Raw genomic sequence first — 19,832 nt, 5'->3', positions numbered from 1 at the left:
GGGGCCTCTGATTTGAAAATAGCCCAAAGGTAATCTTTATCCACCACTGGATAGATGCATTTTCTTTGGATGTGGTGTGGGTTTAAATGCTGTTTCAATGAATGTGAGTTTCAAGGGCAGAGAAGTTTTAATGCCAAGTCTGTTTTCATTGTGAGACGGTATTGCTTTCAGATATCTATTAGTATTTGTGCATCGTGCTCTAAAATGTAAAAAAAATAAAATCCAAATAATCATTCTAGAAGTAAAGCAGCATGCACACACTAGTGTTTATGGTAAATAGGGTGAAATAACAAAGTAATGGGGCATTGGAATGGCTGCAGGGGGACTCTGGTGCTATATTTTGGTTCTGTTCTTCAGTTTGCGCTTGAAAGTTTGTATCCCACAATTCCATTGGAGTGGGCGGGATTGTGTAATTATGTATGCAAATTTTACTTTAATCAGCGTACAGATTTGTACCTATTTTTCATGGGCCTTGTCCAGATTTTTGATGTTTCCAGGTTGAGAGGTATGTTTACAGTGATAAAATGTAGAAAAATGCAACAAAATAATCACAGACATAAAACATATTATTAGGTCTCATTTGAGATTTGAACCCAAGATTTCCAGCATATCATGCTGGTGTCAGTGCTGCTGAACCAACTGCTGGAGAGACAGATATATCTCCCAGAGCTTGCCACTCCTCTGGAACAAACTCCCAGTTCAAGTAAAACAGAGCTCCTCAATGACCCTATTTAAGTGTAACCTGGACAACTGGATGGGAAACCATAAATTTACACCACAGGCTTCACCTAAGTCCCTCTTAGACAGGGGCTGCTGGTGCTGATCCTGGATTCACTCACAAACATTGAATATGTATGTGTGCGTGTGTGTGTGTGTGTGTGTGTGTGTGTGTGTGTGTGTGTGTGTGTGTGTGTGTGTGTGTGTGTGTGTGTGTGTGTGTGTGTGTGTGTGTGTGTGTGAGTGTGTATGTGTGCGTGTGTGTATGTCTTTATTTTGACATTTTATATATATATATATATATATATATATATATATGTCTTTATTTTAATATATATATATATAGATATACATATATATATATATATATATATATATATATATATATATATATATATATATATATATATATATATATATATGGGTCTAGGATACATTCTCGAACAGCATATGTCCGAATCACAAAACATCGAACACACATACACAAAAGCGCTTAACATCGAAAAGCGCTTCTGTGTATGTGTAGGTAAAAAAAAAATCTACGTTTCTGCACCCCTGCAATTATTCTTACTCTGAGATCGCACTACAGTGTGGAAAAGGGAACTTTCCCTTAGTGTTCGATGTTTTGTGATTCAGACATATGCTAGTCTATATATATATATATATATATATATATATATATATATATATATATATATATATATATACATACATATATATGTCTTTGGACAAGGGTATAACATGGCTAGGCTTGTTCATAGGTTCATAGGTTCATAGGTGTGTACTAGGCTATCAGCCCTAGGGCCTATACAAGCCTAGCCATAACAATTCCCTGGCTATTTCTTCTCACACTATTTACTTCCCTGGACCCCTGTCTAGCAGGGTGACTGACGTGATCCCCGGGGTGAATTTCCTTTCTCCCATCCAATCGTCAAGGTTCCTTCTGAAGAGGACCAAAGAGGCACTCTGCTTGACAGGTATGGGCAATCTATTCCAGAGTCTGGGGAGTCTCTGGGTCAGGAACCTATCCCTCCAGCATGATTTGTTTATTGTGATGACAAGGTTTAGATCCTTGGAGCGTGTGGCTCTGAGGGATTGGGATTTCTTTAAGTGTAGCATGTCCAACAGCTCTGGGTTTGACATGGCCTTGTATGTTAAGCAAAGATCGCCTCTGAGTAGACGATATGCGATAGAGTATAGCTGGAGTTTTTTAAGGCAGTCAGCATAGGGCATCTGCTTTAGGCCTGTGATTCTTTTAGTGAGGTATTTCTGTGGCCTTTCCAGTTGTTGCAGATGTCTTGAGAGGTACATACCAAATGGGGCATTGTATTCTATAATGGGTCTAATGAGGGATGAGTACAGTGGGACAATGACCTCCTTTTTCTGGATGAAAAGCCCTTAGTGATGAGGTGTGCCACATAGAAGGATTTCCTGATTGTTGTGGCGATGTGGTTATCGAAGGTGAGACCACTGTCCACCTGTGTCCCTAAGTCTCTTATCAAACTTTCGGTGTTTAGTGTACTGCCACCTATATGGTAATTCATGGATACATGTTTTTTCCCAAAGGGGATAACTATACATTTCTTGGCATTGAGCTTGAGCCCATGGCTCTGGCACCAAGCATCTGTTTCTGTAATGCCCTTTTGTAGAGTATCCACATCATTTGGGGATTCAATAATGGCTCCCAGTTTGCAGTCATCTGCAAACTTTGTTATCCAGAGTCCCTTAGTGTTGGCCTGTACTTCAGAGAAGTAGATGCCAAACAAGAGCGGTCCCTGGACTGAACCCTGAGGTACTCCACTTGTCACTTGTCTGGAGCTGGATTTGGAGTCGGCTACTTTTACAGTGTGGGTTCTATCAGTAAGCCAGTTAGCAACCCATTGGGTGATGTAGGGATTAATTCCCAGCTTAGTAAGTTTATCTATGATTCCAGAGTGGGGAATGGTGTCAAAGGCCTTGGCAAGGTCTAGATAGGCTGTGTGGACTACCTTACTCTTGTCCATGGCTCTGGAGACTGATTCGAAGAAGTCAATCAAGTTCAGGAGACAAGATCGGCCCTTCACAAACCCAAACTGGGTGGGATCCAGTGTTTGAAGGTTGCCAATGTCTTTGTTTATAAGTTCCATGATAATACGCTCCATGGCCTTGCAGATAAGGCTTGTCAGACTGATGGGACGATAGTTTCCGAGATCCAAGGTGGATCCTCCCTTGTGGAGTGGGATAACTGTAGCTGTGCGCCACTCAGTAGGCATGAAACCTGAGGTGAGGCTATGATTAAACATGACACTTAGGTGAGGTGCCAGTTCATATTATAGTTCATGTAGTACACAGCCCAGGATGTCATCTGGTCCCATGGATGCTGTATTCTTAGATTTGGAGAGTGCGTTTTTTTACCTGTGTGGCCGTTATTACCGGAATTTGGCAGTCTTCCGGTATTGAGATGGGCCATTTCGGGGGTGAAAGGGGGGTGAAGTTGGCACTGAATCAATCTGCCAGGAATTTGGCAATATCCTTGGGATCAGTATATTTAATGCCATTCTGTTTTGGCTGTTGTAGAGGCCTTATATATCTTGGTCCATAAAGGAACAAGGATATAACATGGCTAGGCCTGTAGAGGTCTTAGGACCAATAGCCTAGCAACCTCCTATGATCCTACAATCCTGTGAAGAGGGTCTAGACAGATAGATGTTGAATGTTTCCATTAAAGCCTTATCCTTTCAGCTAGAAGCTCCCCAGCAATGTCAAATTACACAGCCACAAACACAAATACAGAGAAAGCCATCTATTTAGACACACCTAGAATTGTAGAAGTGAAAAAATAATATTAGCTCTCATTAGGGGCTTGAACCCAAGATTGCCAACATACTGCACTGGTGTCACTGCCACTAGATCAAGAAGAGCATCTGGACAGATAACTATTGAGCTTTCTCTTAAGAATTTTATCCTTTTTTGAAATTCCAATTGTGCCTAAGAAGCTGGCTTTTTCTGTATTTGTGTTTTGTTTGTGGGTTTGTAATCTGACCTAAATCACCACGCCCTTAGAAGTCTATTAAATATAACACAACTGAGGTTATGTTACCTCAGTAACTGTCAGTCACATCATCTGAAAGGAGCGAAACTCAGTTTGAAACATGTCAGGAAATGTGCCCTATTTCTGCAATTTGCATAAACTCCTCATGGTATCATTAACAGGATTCATATTGTTGTACAGATTCCTACATAAAATGAAATAATAACTAGAGGAAGTTTTAACTGGTACTAATTTTCTATGGAATAGCAACAAACAACAAAAGTCACTTCACTGGAGCACTGAGATCAAGCCAGCAGTATTTAAAGGTGTTCGTCAATGAAAATTTCATCTTAAAAGCTAAGTTTTAGTTGTGTTTATATCCCATTTTTTTATGTGAATTATGCAAATAATTTCTACATTTTGCAATATGATATGGTGCAAGTGTCCAGTGGTCACATGACTAGTGGTAACATGACTAATGGTCATATGACTTGATTGGCTATGATGCTGCAGTGAGAATAAGAGCAGCATGTCTGTGATGTAGCGGTAATGACACCTCTATTAGTGTAGAGAGATAAAGCCTTGAGTATGATCCAGGACACTCGAGTTTCATAAGCATCTTGAGTACCTGGAGGAACGGGCAGAAAAGAGAGAGGAGCCTGAACATCTCTCTCTAAGGAGAAAGGGCAGTACATGTTCTGGAGTACATGAAGTACACAAATTTCCTCAGCTGAGACCGTAGAAATATTCACAATGTGCTCGTCCTAGAGGGTAGTGTCATTTGTGGGCTTAGGCTACTCACAGAAGTGAGTGACTGTCCTATACTATGCCCACTGATTACCCTTCTAGGAGCACACATGCTTAATGCTCTCAAGTTTAGGATGCATACAGGGAAAAAAACACACGTGGTTGTTTTAGTGATGGCCCCTTTCAGTCAACTGTCATTACAGTAGAGAAATGCGTTCCGGCCCCAAAATCCGGACAATACCAAGAAAGGAGGTGGGGTATCCATATTAATCAAAGACACCCACACCTCAAAGCATGTTACACACCCTCACCAACTCAGGGAACTCACACATGGCCTTCCTGAAAACACTAGAGAGAAATGTATCACAAACACCAACACCATCATACTAGGTGACTTTACCCTAATATAGACTGGGAACACTACCACTCAAGCCCAAACACCTAGCCCAAAAGTTCATGGAATTCATAAACTCAAAATGCATGGAACAACTAGTCACCATCCCCACAAGAGGAGAAAACATACTTGATCTCATCATCACGAACATGGCATCCCACACCCTGAAAAAAAAAAGACCACAAGAAGAACTTCTGAAAGCCGACTTCACACTTCTAAAGACTATGAATCACTTACAAATGCCTCAGCACCAGCCTGCAGGACTGCCTATGGGATAAGGCAATCCCAAGCAAAACAAAGACATAAACTTGGTTGACTTTTTGAAACAGTCCAAAAGCATTGATGAGGGAAAGGCAGTCCGTTGCTGGCCGCCATGTCAGACTCAAAGCTGTCACAAAGTGGTGTACCACAGGGCTCAGTCGTACAAGCAAACACAGGAGGGTTATGGCTGACAAAGTTTGCAGATGAGAGCCATGGCTTAAAGTTAAAAAATGCATAGTCATATACATCCCCAAAAAAAAAAAACAAGGTTACCTACCAAAAGGTGGGCAATCCCATATAGCACAGACAGAAGATCAGGGAGGACCTGGGGACCCAGGTTGATAGTAGTCTGTCATTCGACACCCCATTAGCTAAAAGTAGTAGGGAAGACCTTCTACATTGTCCACTTGAGTACAATGCCCCATCGAAATCATCTGACGACCGACCAGCAGCAGCAGCAGGAGAAGTTCCAAAAAAAACCAAAAGGATAATAAAAAATCACATCTGTCTGCTGCCCGACTGAGAGAACTCCAGCTCTATTCTCTATTACTAAACTGCGCAGAGAGGTGTGACCTGCCTAACATACATACAAGTCCATGTCAAACAGATTTGATGAATATGCTTCACCTCAAAAATCTACCTTGTTCCAAAAGACCAATGGATGATGGATGGGGAGAGATACCCCAGGGGGGATTACACCTCAGTGTCACTGCTCAACAGAGGCACAGCAAAATAAAATGAATGAGCTTGTTGATCAACAGACAGCGAGGGCCAAAAAGAAATTAAAAAAAAAACTGGTGCATTGGCAGCAGATGGGTATTTCCCCTGAGAAACTTATATTGGTCCAGCAAGTAAAATGTGAGGTCTGATATGACATAAAGGCAAATGTGCCCAGGCCCCCTTAGGCTTAATCTAGCCCTGGATTTGAAGTAGAACACTATATTATACTAAAAAAGAATTTCAAAGTGATTAGACTATGTGGTATACATTACATAATTTAACACAATTTCATGACATCATCACATTACATTATAAAGCAATTATTGATTCTAAAGTTTAACTTTCAATAATGATTTCAGATTAAATAGTTATTTAATCCAGAGGTTCTAAAAGTTCATAAACTAGTTTGTCGTTTATAGTCTGCTTTATCAGCTATACTGTCAAGTTTGAATCACTGCCTTCCAGAAGTTACTTGTGCCCCCGTCCCTTAGTCTTGCTATAATGGTGCAAGCCCTGTTCTTTTGCTTGATTTTTGTATAGGTACAGATCATGTCAACACGTGTTCCTTCCTTACTGTTAGTGAATACAAGCTAACACCTCCAGTCTTTAACTTTAGAGATTGTTCTCATCCTTCTTCACTTCTCGGCTGGCCTCCTCTTCACGCATTATATTTGTAATGTAGAATATATGCACACATAAGCATTTGTCAGCTTCAGAGAGTTTCTGAATTCCACTGCCTGAGCCAGTAATTCTGTCTCACTGTGCTGTGTGTGTGAGAATGTGAAAAGTCACACATGGAATATTCTGTTGTTTGATCATTGACTGATCCGTCAAAGCCAGTTTATGCAGAACTGCCAGACCAAGTAGAGCTTCTTTATTAGTACTATTGTACAATTTTATAGGAGGCTTGGTGACCAGAGAGTTAGTTATATTAGACAGGGCAAGGGAATCCCCTCCTGTGCAGTGTGTAGATGGCTTTGCCCCCAGTAAAAAAATTTTGAAAAAACTCCTTTCAGTTGCTGATTCTGGCGAGTGGACTTTGAAGAACTGACCAGAGATGAAATCATCTCTATCCCATCCAAAATCAGACAGACATAAAACAAAATCACAGATCCATTCTGCATCATGTTATTTCTAGTTACACAGATACTACTTGAGGAAGCTTTTTTGAACCATGTGGCATCAGTCTTATGACCTGTTTGCAACTCTAACACATGGCACAGTTTGAGAACTGTGTGGCTGATTTTTTTTTTGATGCAACTTAAATGATTTTGCAAGGAATAGAGAACAGCTGACATCCAAACCTTAAGCATGAGTTACAGAAATATAAGAGTTAGTAATTTTGCCTTTATAAGTGCCTCCAATCAGATTTCAGATTTTTCCTTTCTGTGCTGTGTCCTGTTAGCACAAATCAGCATACTTTATGTAAGTGATCTCACTTCTGCATACCTTTTTTGAGCTTGCATCACTGCTATTTGCATGGAGTGAGATCTCATATTATTTCACTACTCATTCTTGTTTGGCCATCAGCGTTTGCCTCTCAAGGTGTATATTACTATGAGATATGTTTTATTAACAATGTAGCAGTTTCTACTTCCATGTGCCAGGTGTATGGTTAGCAAGCCCTGTTGTTACTGAGATGGTTGTTTGATAGACAAATTCTACTTAGATGTTCATTATCCATGGTGATATTTTGAGTTTTATGTGTTTCATTGCTCAGCTTGCTCTATGTTTTTATAAAGTGTGTTTTATGTATGCTTTGTAAGTAAATATGATCCAGTCTGGATTTGACCGAGGTATCCCCTGGGTGAGATCATAGTACTGGTGTGTGCTGCTAAGTTACAGCAGCTTCTAGTATGCATGTATTTCAAGCACTAAAATCTCATGTTGTGGCAGTAACTTTGTTCTTTGTCTGTATTCACCATGTGTATATTTTCCTAATGCACAGTCAAGTGCAATCACACTATTAAGTTCGTCAACAAAAAACTTGGCTCCCTGTACAGAGCCAAACCTTTCCTCACTCCCTAGCTAGGGTAGCTATTGCAAGATCACACCTTCTCTCTACCCTTATGTATGCCTCCCCTGTACTCACCAACTTATCCAAAACCGATCTCAGCAAATTATCAGGATGTTACATATAGCCAGATTCGCTACTGGCATGGCTTTTTGGACCCACCATTGTCAGAACCTCAAAGCACTGGGATGGCTAGAATATCCTACCCTTCTACAGTTCAACCAGCTTATAGTAGCGATAAAATACTCCATCAACCTGATAACACCCCTGCCCTCAGAAATATTCTCCCCCCTCATAGTGCTCCAAGGCCATTATGCTCAGCTGATAAACTAATGATACTGACCCAAAAATCCAACAACTCTGCAGGCGATGCTATATTTGCCAAACTCAGCTGGTAAAATCTGGAATCTACTCTCTACTACTGTTACCAAGGAAACCTCACTACCCCATATTTAAAAGAGAACTCAAAAAATACCTCACATCTCACTGGCTGTGCTTTTGTTCTAAACCTGACTAACAACTTCACTAATACATGTCTTGCTACCCAACCTGCTGTTTAGCCTAGTATCTATGTCTCATAGCATTTGAATGTCTAAGCATTGTGAATTATGAGATCTGATTATATTCTATGTTCACATTTTCTGATACATCTTTGCCAATCAGATGTAATGTCTGCACATTGTGTTTATTGATATCTGCCTGCATTCTTGGTCTATAGTTTTCTAAACATGTCTGCCTGAGTTTATCACTCAAGGATGTATGTACTGTCTCTTTTTTGGTATGTGGAGCTTATCTCCCCGGGCCTCCGCTGAAAATGGACATATATCCAGTTGGACTATCCTGGTCAACAAATGTAAAATAAATAAAATAAAATAAATAAATAAATAATGAACGGGGGGGGGGGCTGATGTACTGCCCTCTTGCTGCTCTGGGCTATATATCCCTCTATAGTTTCCTAGACATTATACATCGGTAGAGGGGTTTAACAGTACAGACTTATTTTGTACATAAATTTGTTCACTTGTGTCTTTCAGCTTTTCCCGGTTAGGGGTCGCCACAGTGGAAGTCCGGTCCGCTAATGATTGGCAGTATATTTTTACGTGCCAAGTTGCCAGCCCTGACACACAACCTTCAACGAAGGTACGCCCATTCACACGTCTCCACACAGAAGACGCTTTAGCTGAGAATCAAGCAGGACAACTTTTTACTGTGAGGCAACAACGCTAACGCAGCACCACCACCGTGTGACTGACTATTGACATTAGAGACATGCATTACTCCCACACACTTGCTTCTGGTACTCCTGTGTGCAGCTGTAAATCTCAGTACATGGATGGTGTTATTCTGAGTGTTACAGGTCCTCTGTCCTTCTTACTGTGCACCTTAAAATACAGGTAAACTAAAATACAAAATGTATACATGATGTTCACTTACCACTGGTGTGTATGTCTCTTCTGTCTGGAAAAAACTGCATTTCCTTTGGTTATTACATAATTTGACAAGCTTGCTAGGTGCAGGTTCCTCTTTTCAGGTGCTACCAAGGAACACTTATCTAAGTAACCTTTCTAGAACTGGATTCCAAACTAGTTTATACCTGGAACAAAGTAGAATGCAGATTTTCTGAATATATTTCAGAACATTTGCAGTTCCATAAACATCTTTTAGCTGACATTATAAAGAAAAGTGCAAGCATTCATCTGGTTGTGTGAGATTCCTGAAGATTAATTTAAAATATGGAGGGATAAAACTATTGAAAGGGATTCTTATATAACATAAATGACTATAGAACAAAATACCCATTAAAAGAAAGTACACAACTTCATTATTATTAGCATTTAAGGAAACATTGGCTAAGCCCGTGAAAAATTACAAGTATATTCCTGCACTGAGTGACTGCAATACAAAATATCTAACTGGCAGCAATCAATGAACTATGAGCAAATGTTCTTCTCACCCACTGAAATGCTGCAAGTATAAACTGAGAGTACATACTAGAAAGTGTTAGAGTAGTTGTGGCAAAATGGTATTACTCATAGCAAATGCAGCCACCCAAACATAGGTGATGAGGGAAGCCAAGCATGCTGTCATCACTAGGAAGTGTCACAGTTGTGTGTACATGTGAGATGCTGTTTGTTTGTGTGTGTATGTATTTGTGTATTGATCTGCACAAACACACACATGCACACACGCTCACACACACACACACACACACACACATACACACACACACACACACACACACACACACACACACACACACACACACACACACACACACACACACACACACACACACACACACACACACACACACACACACACACACACACACCCTGTATGACATGCACTAAAAAGGAGTATGCAGTAAAAGCTGTAATATTTGCCAAAGATCTTGTAATGCCAAAGTAAAATAATTGAATGACTCATATCTCTGAAGAGCATAAAAGAATCCTTCTGTTGGTTCCTTTCAGATGATATGACTAGAAGTCAACTCTGAGGTGACCTAACCTAACTTATATTATATTTATTAGACCTCACTTACTTGAGAAGTGCGTTGTTGCCTGACAGCAAGAGGTTCTCCCGTTTGATTCTTGGCTGGAGTGCGGGGAGTGCCTTCTGTGTAGAGTCTGCATGTCCTCCCCCGCGGTTGGATGGACATTCGAAAAACATGTGTAAATGGGCATGCCTTCTTTGAAGGTTGAACGTCGAGCTGGCACCTCAGCGTTTGTCAAAATCTACTGCCAATCATTAGCAGACTGGAGTTTCATTGTGGCGACCCCTAACCGAGAAAAGCCGAAAGACAACAACTTACTTGAGAAGTGCAGCTGTGTAAAGTCACTTAAAAATGCTACATAAAATTTTTAGTTTTATTGATCAAAAGCACATCTACAGTTTCAAATATATCACTTCCATTCACACCATTAAATGGTTTATTGTCTGTATGATACATTTCTAATTATCCTTTAAGTAAGGTCTTGAAAGAAACAAAGAAAAAATGTCCATGCATTTATACTTAACTGATGGTCAGGTGCTGTCAACTAACCAATGAAATTGTCAGTTCTCTTCTTCCTAATTTATAAGTGCACCTGAGTGGTAGCTCCTAGTCACTGACTTACAAATGGACAAAATTTCAACTCATTGATTTACATTCATTGATACTGAATTTGTTGAGTGTGAATTACCATGGAGAATTGCTGTCAGCATAATTATTATAAACATACTGGCAGTGATTTGATGTGCTTTTTTCTCTTTCCTCCATGGATGTGCATCTGTGGAGTTAGTGAATACGTGTCACAGGATAGAATTGAAATGGGCATCCCCCCATACCAAGCACATTTTTTGAATATTTAATTAAGCTGAGTTTTTGTTTTTTCAACCTGAACTTTCTTGCAGATTCAGCTGTATGAAACATAGACAATGCATTCTCAGGTACTGAGACCAAATTTGTGATTCTAAAGAAACTGTATACAAGGTTGCTTTATCTTAAAAATGTTCTCCTTTTTCCGGGGTATAGCAGTGGGGTATGCAGCTCCTAATACTGGTAGGTGCAGAAGGGCTTGATCCCTTTAAAAAACTTTTTTTAATGTTTTGTTAGTTTCAAATTTCAGAACCTGACATTTCAGTTTTAGTTAAATTATAAATAAAATTTGTTATAGTCATCTATTAAAATATAAATCTAGGTTTGGCACAAGAATATTAAAATGATCTTACCTCCAGTACATTCTGTCAATGAAGAACCATGTCTTTTCACTATCTGAAATATGAACAGCAGCATCTATTTTCTTAACACTTTCTGGAAATCCCAGCAAGGAGATATCTTTAGGATAGCCTTCTACTATGTCATAAGCATTCAGAGCCCATATTTTCCTTCCTAAATTAATAAAGCATATATTTAGTCACATATTTAGCACTTGGACTTAATCTGTGCAGCAGTGAAATAACCATATCCACTTAGCCAGTGCAGAAAGCATTCTTGTTTGTCTGTAGATATTGTCCTATGAAATGCACATCTTAAATTTATTGAAGCAGAAACCATGTTAGACTATGTAAAGGAAATGAAGCAATGATTGTGATATTTTGCAGCCTCTGCACATTGAAACAATAGTGGGAAAAATCATTTTCTTGGTTGTACTTCTGATCTACCGAAATGTGTACTAATGCCCTAGGTCTTGCACTGTCTATCCAGCTAGCCAGCTATGCAGGAAAGGCACATTGATGGACTAGAGATTGAAGAAGTTAAATATGGTTCACTTTTCAATAAGACAAATGTAGCACAATAGCTAACACTGGTTAAATACAAAGTGGGCCATACATGCATACATTCAAAATAGTTTGCTTCATGAAATAAGCAACATATTTTTAATCTGTTTTGCAATAAGCTGCATTCTCTTTATCCACAATGGGTTTTAAATGATATTCCAAAGACTAAAATCCTCAGAATATTGAGTCCAAAAGTGTGAATGCAGGGAAATTGTACACTAAGGCCCAAGTTAACAGTGCCCCAAGGCTGCAGTAACTTGGAAGCTTCCTCCTTTCTCTATAATACAGCAGTGTCAGGGTTTATATATATAAGTAGCAAGTGTGTGAAAAATGAAGCTCCTTATATTGGGGGTGTGAGAACAGCTTGCTCCCTTGCAAAACTTTTGGCAAATGCTTTGTTAGTTTCAAATTTCAAAACCTGACATTTCTGTTTTGCAACTTGGGAGTCACTATTATGTGAATTAAATTATGATAGGGTGCAGTCCAAAATATACCTGATTAACATATACGCTGAATGTGATATCACACAACTTAGGAGAAAAGGAAGCAGTTGTTAATGTGTCTAAATGGAATTCTAACATATTTCTGAAATAGATTGAACTCAGATTTGTATATACAAATGCCAGAGGTATATCTATATATATATATATATATATATATATATATATATATATATATATATATATATATATATATATAGATAGATAGATATAGATATAGATATAGATACATACAGATATATATGTGTGTGTGTGTGTGTGTGTGTTTGTATATATATATATATATATATATATATATATATATATATATATATATATGTATTATAAATTTACCTTCACAGTAATAACAGTAATATATCTTGAATACTTTTGTTATGTCACATGTATTTCTGTTAATAGTTATTGATTACTGTGTTCATTTGCTTTATCAGACTTCTAACATTTTGGGTCTTGCTGACTTTCTGTAATTTATTTCTTTCATTGATCTTAATATGTCTATCCATCTCTATTAAATCAAGCAAATCCTCCCTTAGATAATTTTCTTCTAAACTGAGGTCACTTTCTTTGTTCTCCATTTCTTGTGGACATTCTACAGAAAGTTCCAGAACATCTTCCTGTGACATATTCTCTTCAGCTACATCCTGCATCATCTGTTGCTCTTTCATATGGGAATTTACAGGCCTATCACTTGATAACATTGACTGCACCAGAGTTGCTACCTCTTCTTGTTCCTTCCCTGGCTGTGCATCTCTAACTGAACTTTTGTAATGGTTTCCTACTAAAGGCTCCAAACTGTCTTCATGTGGCAAGTGATTGGATGCTTCCTATTCCACCTGTTTTTCCTTAATTTGGGGACTCAGTGTTCTATCATGCTGTGACATTACAAGAGCTGGATTTTCCACACTAAATCCTTCAATTTGCAGGCAATCCCTAACTTCAGTTTCTGTTTCTTGAACTTCTCCATTATTAATTATGCTTTCCCCCTTTGTTTTATTTTTTGCATTGGCAAAATTTTCCATATCTGGTTGCCTTAGTCTGTATTTCTCTTCAAATATTTTTGTCGATGCTTTTTTGTATTGATTAGTTTTGCTTTCTCATTTGCAAAAATATAGCATCATATTAAATCACTTTTTTCATTCCCATATCCATATTTCTTCTTCAGATGTCTCCCACGCAACCTGTTTCTCCTTATTTTGGGGAGTCATTGTTCCATCATACTGTAGCATGACCTAACTTAGACTTTCTACACTAAATTCTTCACTTCACAGTCATTGCATAACTTCTTCTATTTGTTTAAATTCTACTTTACTAATCTTCTGTTTTATGTTCTGTTAGAAAAATATGTACTTAAACATATATGAAGTGCTAGTTTAAAAGCAAATAGTATGTAATACATTTTATTCTATTTTACAATATGGCAGTAAGAATGATCTTACATGTAATTGCTTGAAGCTTTGGAGCTGCAGTGTGATTGAACTCTGACCCTGGCACTAATGATTATCTGCTGGGTCAGGAAAAATGAATGTATTAAGCATTGAAATCTTTCTTCCTTCCTCTGGGATGGTTGGCCTTGTGAATCTTATCGAAGATAAAGCACAGCTGCTAAAATTATTGTTGCAAGGAGAACAAAGAAGCGTATTAAGAACCAAACTGACTATTGTATCCGAGCAGGACTGAAACCTTGGAAGAGCAACATTTACAGAAAGACATTATAACTGACCAGGTGCTTTGCAAGGCTGTATTATTCTCATGGGAAAACTTTTAAAAAGTATAACCTCAGCACTTTCTTATGAATAGAATATTGTAGACTATAGTGATGTAGGTGCCCTGTGACTGACCACGTCAGTAAGGTGGGCAAAGCTAATTGTAAATGCTATAAAATATTGAACACTTCCTGAATGTAATTAGTCAAAACTCTATACTTGTATTGTATAGTCTTTTGCCTCCTGGTGTACACTAGCAAACTTTTTGAAACTGAACCTCCTGTATTATTGACTGTCATTTTGAAAAGCCTGATGATTTTACAGTCTGATTTTAATAATTTTACCGACATTTTGGTCCTTCTTAGCCGGAATTCCCTTGGTAAGCTTACAGATCAGAATACAACGGTGGTGGAGAAGCTGCGCAGGAGAAGGTACCAAAACACGGTTCTTCTTGAAGTGAAAAGACCTCCGACTGAATTGTCGTGTGTAAAGAGGCTGGCCACTTTCTGATCTGTGGCTGAAGAGCGAAAGACTGGCCCCCAAGAAGAAAACATGCAGTCATAAACGGGAGGCTCAGGTAGGAAGAATTTCCCTCTTTACTTTTGTTTTAGATCAGGGACCAGGCTATAGTATATTGTTACTAAGATTTGTTTTAGCAGATCAGGAACGAATTGCAGTACTGTATATTTGGTCATAGATCAGGAAAACAGAATAAAGTAGACAGTCATTCTAGACAGGACTGAACAGAGGGAAGAAGATACCACGTGGTAAGAAAAGGGTTACGTAACAGTCTTTTTTAAGACATGGGAAATCAGTGCACTAAAAAATCACGAGACCCGCCCCTAACTGATGACGCAAAATATATGCAATTGCAACGAGCAGATAATGTAAGATACTATACAAAATGGGTTAACAAGTACGAATTTGATGGTAAATTAAACAAAATTTCGTTAGTTAAACTTTTAAAACAGTTAAAATCTGACGCAGAAGGTCAGGCAAAAAAACAACGACAGTTAGGCATTCCTCAGGCACATAGGTGGATTGAGGAACTGAACCAAAGGGAACAGAAAATTAAAAATACAAAAGCATTATTTTTAGATAAAGAGGATAATAATACAGTAATAGCGACGGCCCCTCCCCCTCCGCCCCCTCCGATACCTTTTTCAGGATATGAAGCAGGAGGACAGGCCAGTCCTCCATGTTATCCTGAGATTGCAGGGGCACTGAAACAACCATTCATAAGAGAACCTATTGAAACTAGATCCCGAACACGTAAAACACTTAGGGATACAGATTTGTATCAAATAGGGAGAGATTCACTAGAAGAAAGTGAAGAAATCTGTCCACTAATCGAAGTACCGAACCCTCAGGCAGGACAGGTAGGACAGGACCCCACTCTCCTAGTGTATAGACCACGGACACCGGAAGACATCCGGAAAGCTACAGAGGGAATCCCTCATCCAAAAGTAAATCATGAAAAATTTATACAAGATTTACAAGGCATGAGACTAAGTTACCACTTAAATGGGGAAGAAGTAGAGAAGGTAGTTAGACAAATTATAGGTCCAGACTGGCACATGATTTGTGGCACCTGGAACGCTTGTGATGCACAGCTTAAGCCACTCCTACATAGTGACGCAGAGCTAGACACCAGAGTGAAAGGTCTTACAGACCGAATCTCTGAAAAATGGAAACCTAGAGCAGATTGGACTTGTATTAACCAATGCATACAACAAGATAATGAAACTGTAGATGGGTACTATGGCAGATTATTGGAATGTTTCAATAACCATAGTGGTATGCCTATTCCTGAGAATCATAAGAATGATAGTTCATATGAACAGCAACTGAAAAATGCATTTTTGAAAGGTTGCCTTGCCCCTATTAGTAGCTTTATTACAAAACATATGATAGATCACCGAACGAGTAGGCTACAAGCCCTACTAGAGTATGCTAGACATGCTGAAAGACATTTTAATAGTAAAAAGAAGAAGAAAACGCAAGTCTTCACAGCTGAAGACGGAGCAGAAGTCTTTGTAGTACAGTCGAGTAAAAAGGGTAAGAAAAATGCTCAGGGTAATAACAACTCTGGCAAAACCTTAGAAGATTTAGAAGAAAGAAAAAGGAAAGGTGAGTGCTTTAAATGCGGCAAAAGAGGACATTTAGCAAGGGATTGCAGGTTAAATAAAAAGACGACTATAGAAGAAAAAGATAAAGGTGATGAGGATTGACTATATGATAGTAATAACAATCAAAAATCATCAGGAAAGACTAATCGACTAAAAGAAAATGTAAATGTAGTAGAAGAAATAGAGGAAGTTCAAACAGATGTAGAGGATGACGAAAGTGAAGTTTTAGACCTGGCATTATTGAGCTTGGAGCTCTATTTGGCAGATACAAAACCGGAAGTTACACTTCTAGTGGAAGGAAGGGAAGTGACATTCCTGTGTGATTCAGGAGCATCACGAACTTTGATACACCCTTCGAAGTTGCCAGAACACTCTGAATCACCTGATTACATATTAGTGAAAGCAGCAAATGGGCAGCTATATAGGAAACCACTTTCACATGATATAGCAATAACTGACCCTGTTTCAGGTATGACCCAGAAAAGTAAAATAGTGGTTTCTGCAAAATGTCCAGTAAACTTACTGGGAAGAGACCTAATGCAGATATTTGGCATAGCAGTAGTTCCTACTATGCAGGGTATGGTGGCACAAAGACAAATGGATACTTTTGTGGTGCGATCGGAGGGTGAGGCTTATTATTGGTACAGCCAGGACCTAGTTACGACTGGTCCAGGGGCAGTAACCGAAGAACTGATGAACATAGCCATCAGTAAGGTACCCTCCCTTAACACCGATCAGCAGCATTTGTTGCATTTACTCTATACTACTGTAGCACACCAGGACCTGATAAGGAATATGAGCAAGAATTGTTCAGAAATTCGGCTAATAGACTAGTGTTGCGAACCTTATATTGGGATACTGAGGGTAACAGTGTAGTAAGCTGTTCACTACCTCAGGAATTCATGAAATTGTACAAATCCAACAGACTGCCACATGTCAGTTTAACAAAGCATAAAAACGTGAGATGGGCAGATTTGGGTGAAAAAGTAACAAGATGGGAAAAACAAACTGATTTAGAATTATCAGAACAGGGAGTACAAAAACAGAAATTGAATTGGTTAACACAAGCACGTCCAGCTGTACACTTACAACATAGTGAGGACAGCTGATTGGCATTTTTGCTAGAAGAAGAAGAAAAAGCCTTGTATGGTATACCAAACATTCTTTGGTCAACAGGGAAATCAGATGTGGGACTTATTCGGACAGCAGGTCCAGTAACCATTACACCGAAATCAGCATTTAGACCACAAAAAAGACAATACCCCTTGAGGAAGGATGCAGAGCAGGGAATCAAGCCTATAATAGCACCATTACTCAAGGAAGGGATACTGGTGGAATCTTTGGATTCACCATGTAATACTCCTCTATTTCCTGTTAAAAAAGCAAACGGGGAATGGCGGATGGTACAAGATTTACAAGCTGTAAATGATGTAATAATACCTAGAGCACCTACGGTGCCATACCCACACACTTTATTAAACGACTTGAAGCCACAACAAAAATATTTTACTGTAGTAGATATAAGCAATGCCTTCTTTTCAATACCTATACATCCTGATAGCCAGTATTGGTTTGCTTTTACATTTCAGGGTAAAAGATATACTTATACTCAGTTACCACAGGGATATTGTGAAAGTCCAACGATATTTGCACAAGAAATGGCTAGCAACCTGGCGGGATTTACTCCACCAGAGGCAGTCAGATTCTACTTTATGTAGATGACATCCTGTTAGCAGCCCCTACCCAGCAGCAGTGTAGGGAAGATACAATAGCATTATTGAAATTTCTAGCACAACAGGGACATAAAGTAAACAAGCACAAGTTACAACTTTGGAGAAAACAGGTTAGATACCTGGGATATGTAATATCCAAGGAAGGTAGAATACTAGATGAGGATAGAAAAACAGCAATTTTACAAGCACCTGAACCAACTACCAAGAAGGAAATGATGTCCTTCTTGGGAACGACTAATTTTTGTCGAAGTTGGATACCGAATTATGCCTTGGAATCGGCTCCATTGGCTGATTTAATATTTAAAACACCAATGGCAGCACAAGACGTATTGCAATGGACACCTGAAGCAGAAACAGCTTTCTGCAGACTAAAACAATTGATAGCTTCATCATTAGTTTTAGAACTTCCAAATTACCACAAAAGATTTTTTCAAACTGTAGATTGTAAACAGGGATATATGACGTCAGATTTGATGCAACAGCATGGAAGTAAGCAACGCCCCATAGCTTACTATTCATCACAGTTAGACCCAGTGGCATGGTCTTTGCCACATTGTGTACAAGCAGTAGTCGCAGCTGCAATGGCAGTACAGGCTTCAGTCTCAGTGGTGTTATTCCACCCTCTCACTTTGAGAGTGCCTCATGCAGTTGCAATAATTTTACTACAAGAAAAAATGGCATACCTGTCTCCTGCTAGGCATCTTTCTTGTATGACCATATTGCTGAGCCAACCTCATATGGCAATTGAACGTTGTACAACATTAAACCCATCAACGTTACTTCCGACTCCTGTGGATGGCACACCACACAGTTGCCTGCAGGAAATTGAGCAAATAACTTTGCCCAGACAAGATCTTACTGATATGCCTTTGGATGATGCTGAAGTAACATTTTATGTGGATGGCTAATGCAGAAAGGGTCCTACAGGGAAGAATCTAGTAGGGTATGCAGTAGTCACAGATACAAAAATTTTAGAAGCACAACCCCAGCAGCATAACTTGTCTGCTCAAGCAGCAGAATTGATAGCCTTGACATGAGCTTGCACTCTAGCAAAAAACAAATGTGTGAACATATATACTGATAGTCAGTATGCTTTTTCTACAGTGCATGTTTTTGCGCAGCAATGGAAGAACAGGGGAATGATAACATCCACTGGAAAACCAATTAATCATGCGCAACTTATTTTGAATTTATTAAATTCCATCCAGTTGCCTACCAAAGTAGCTATTTGTAAATGTGTAGCTCACACGAAACAACAGGATCCGATTTCAAAAGGTAATGCACTAGCTGATGCAGCTGCCAAGCAAGCAGCTTCAGACTCGGAAACTTTACTTTTGAACGAGGAATTACAACCATCTGAGATTTTAGATTTAGAAATGTTAAAAACAATGCAGACATTAACTACAAAAGCAGAGAAACAAAAATGGGAAAGACGAGGTGCAATCCTCAAAAACGGACTGTACATCTCCAAAGAAAAAAAGCCAATATTGCCGTCTAATTTATTTAGATATGCAGCTTTGTTGAGCCATGGGCAGAGCCATGTCTCAACAGGGGGGATGGTACAGTTAGTAAATAGAATATTCCAAACATACGGGTTTATGAATTACACACAAAAATTTTGTGCAGCATGTCACATTTGTAACA

General features: G+C 39.0%; 1 protein-coding gene across 1 annotated transcript in view; it reads right to left on the bottom strand.

The window, feature by feature from the left end:
* LOC122802790 (collagenase 3-like) overlaps positions 1–19,832 on the bottom strand; it is a 143,328-nt gene that overhangs the window by 28,360 nt on the left and 95,136 nt on the right. The window contains exon 8 of the mRNA XM_044072584.1: positions 11,575–11,734. Within this exon, the coding sequence (XP_043928519.1) occupies positions 11,575–11,734 (160 nt within the window). The remainder of the gene's footprint in view (positions 1–11,574; positions 11,735–19,832) is intronic.

The sequence above is a fragment of the Protopterus annectens genome, chromosome 5.part0, assembly GCF_019279795.1.
Source record: "Protopterus annectens isolate FY-2018-M chromosome 5.part0, PAN1.0, whole genome shotgun sequence".
Lineage (NCBI taxonomy): Eukaryota > Metazoa > Chordata > Ceratodontiformes > Protopteridae > Protopterus > Protopterus annectens.
The sequence above is the reverse complement of the archived record's forward strand: the minus strand, read 5'-3'. Positions and strand labels throughout refer to the sequence as shown.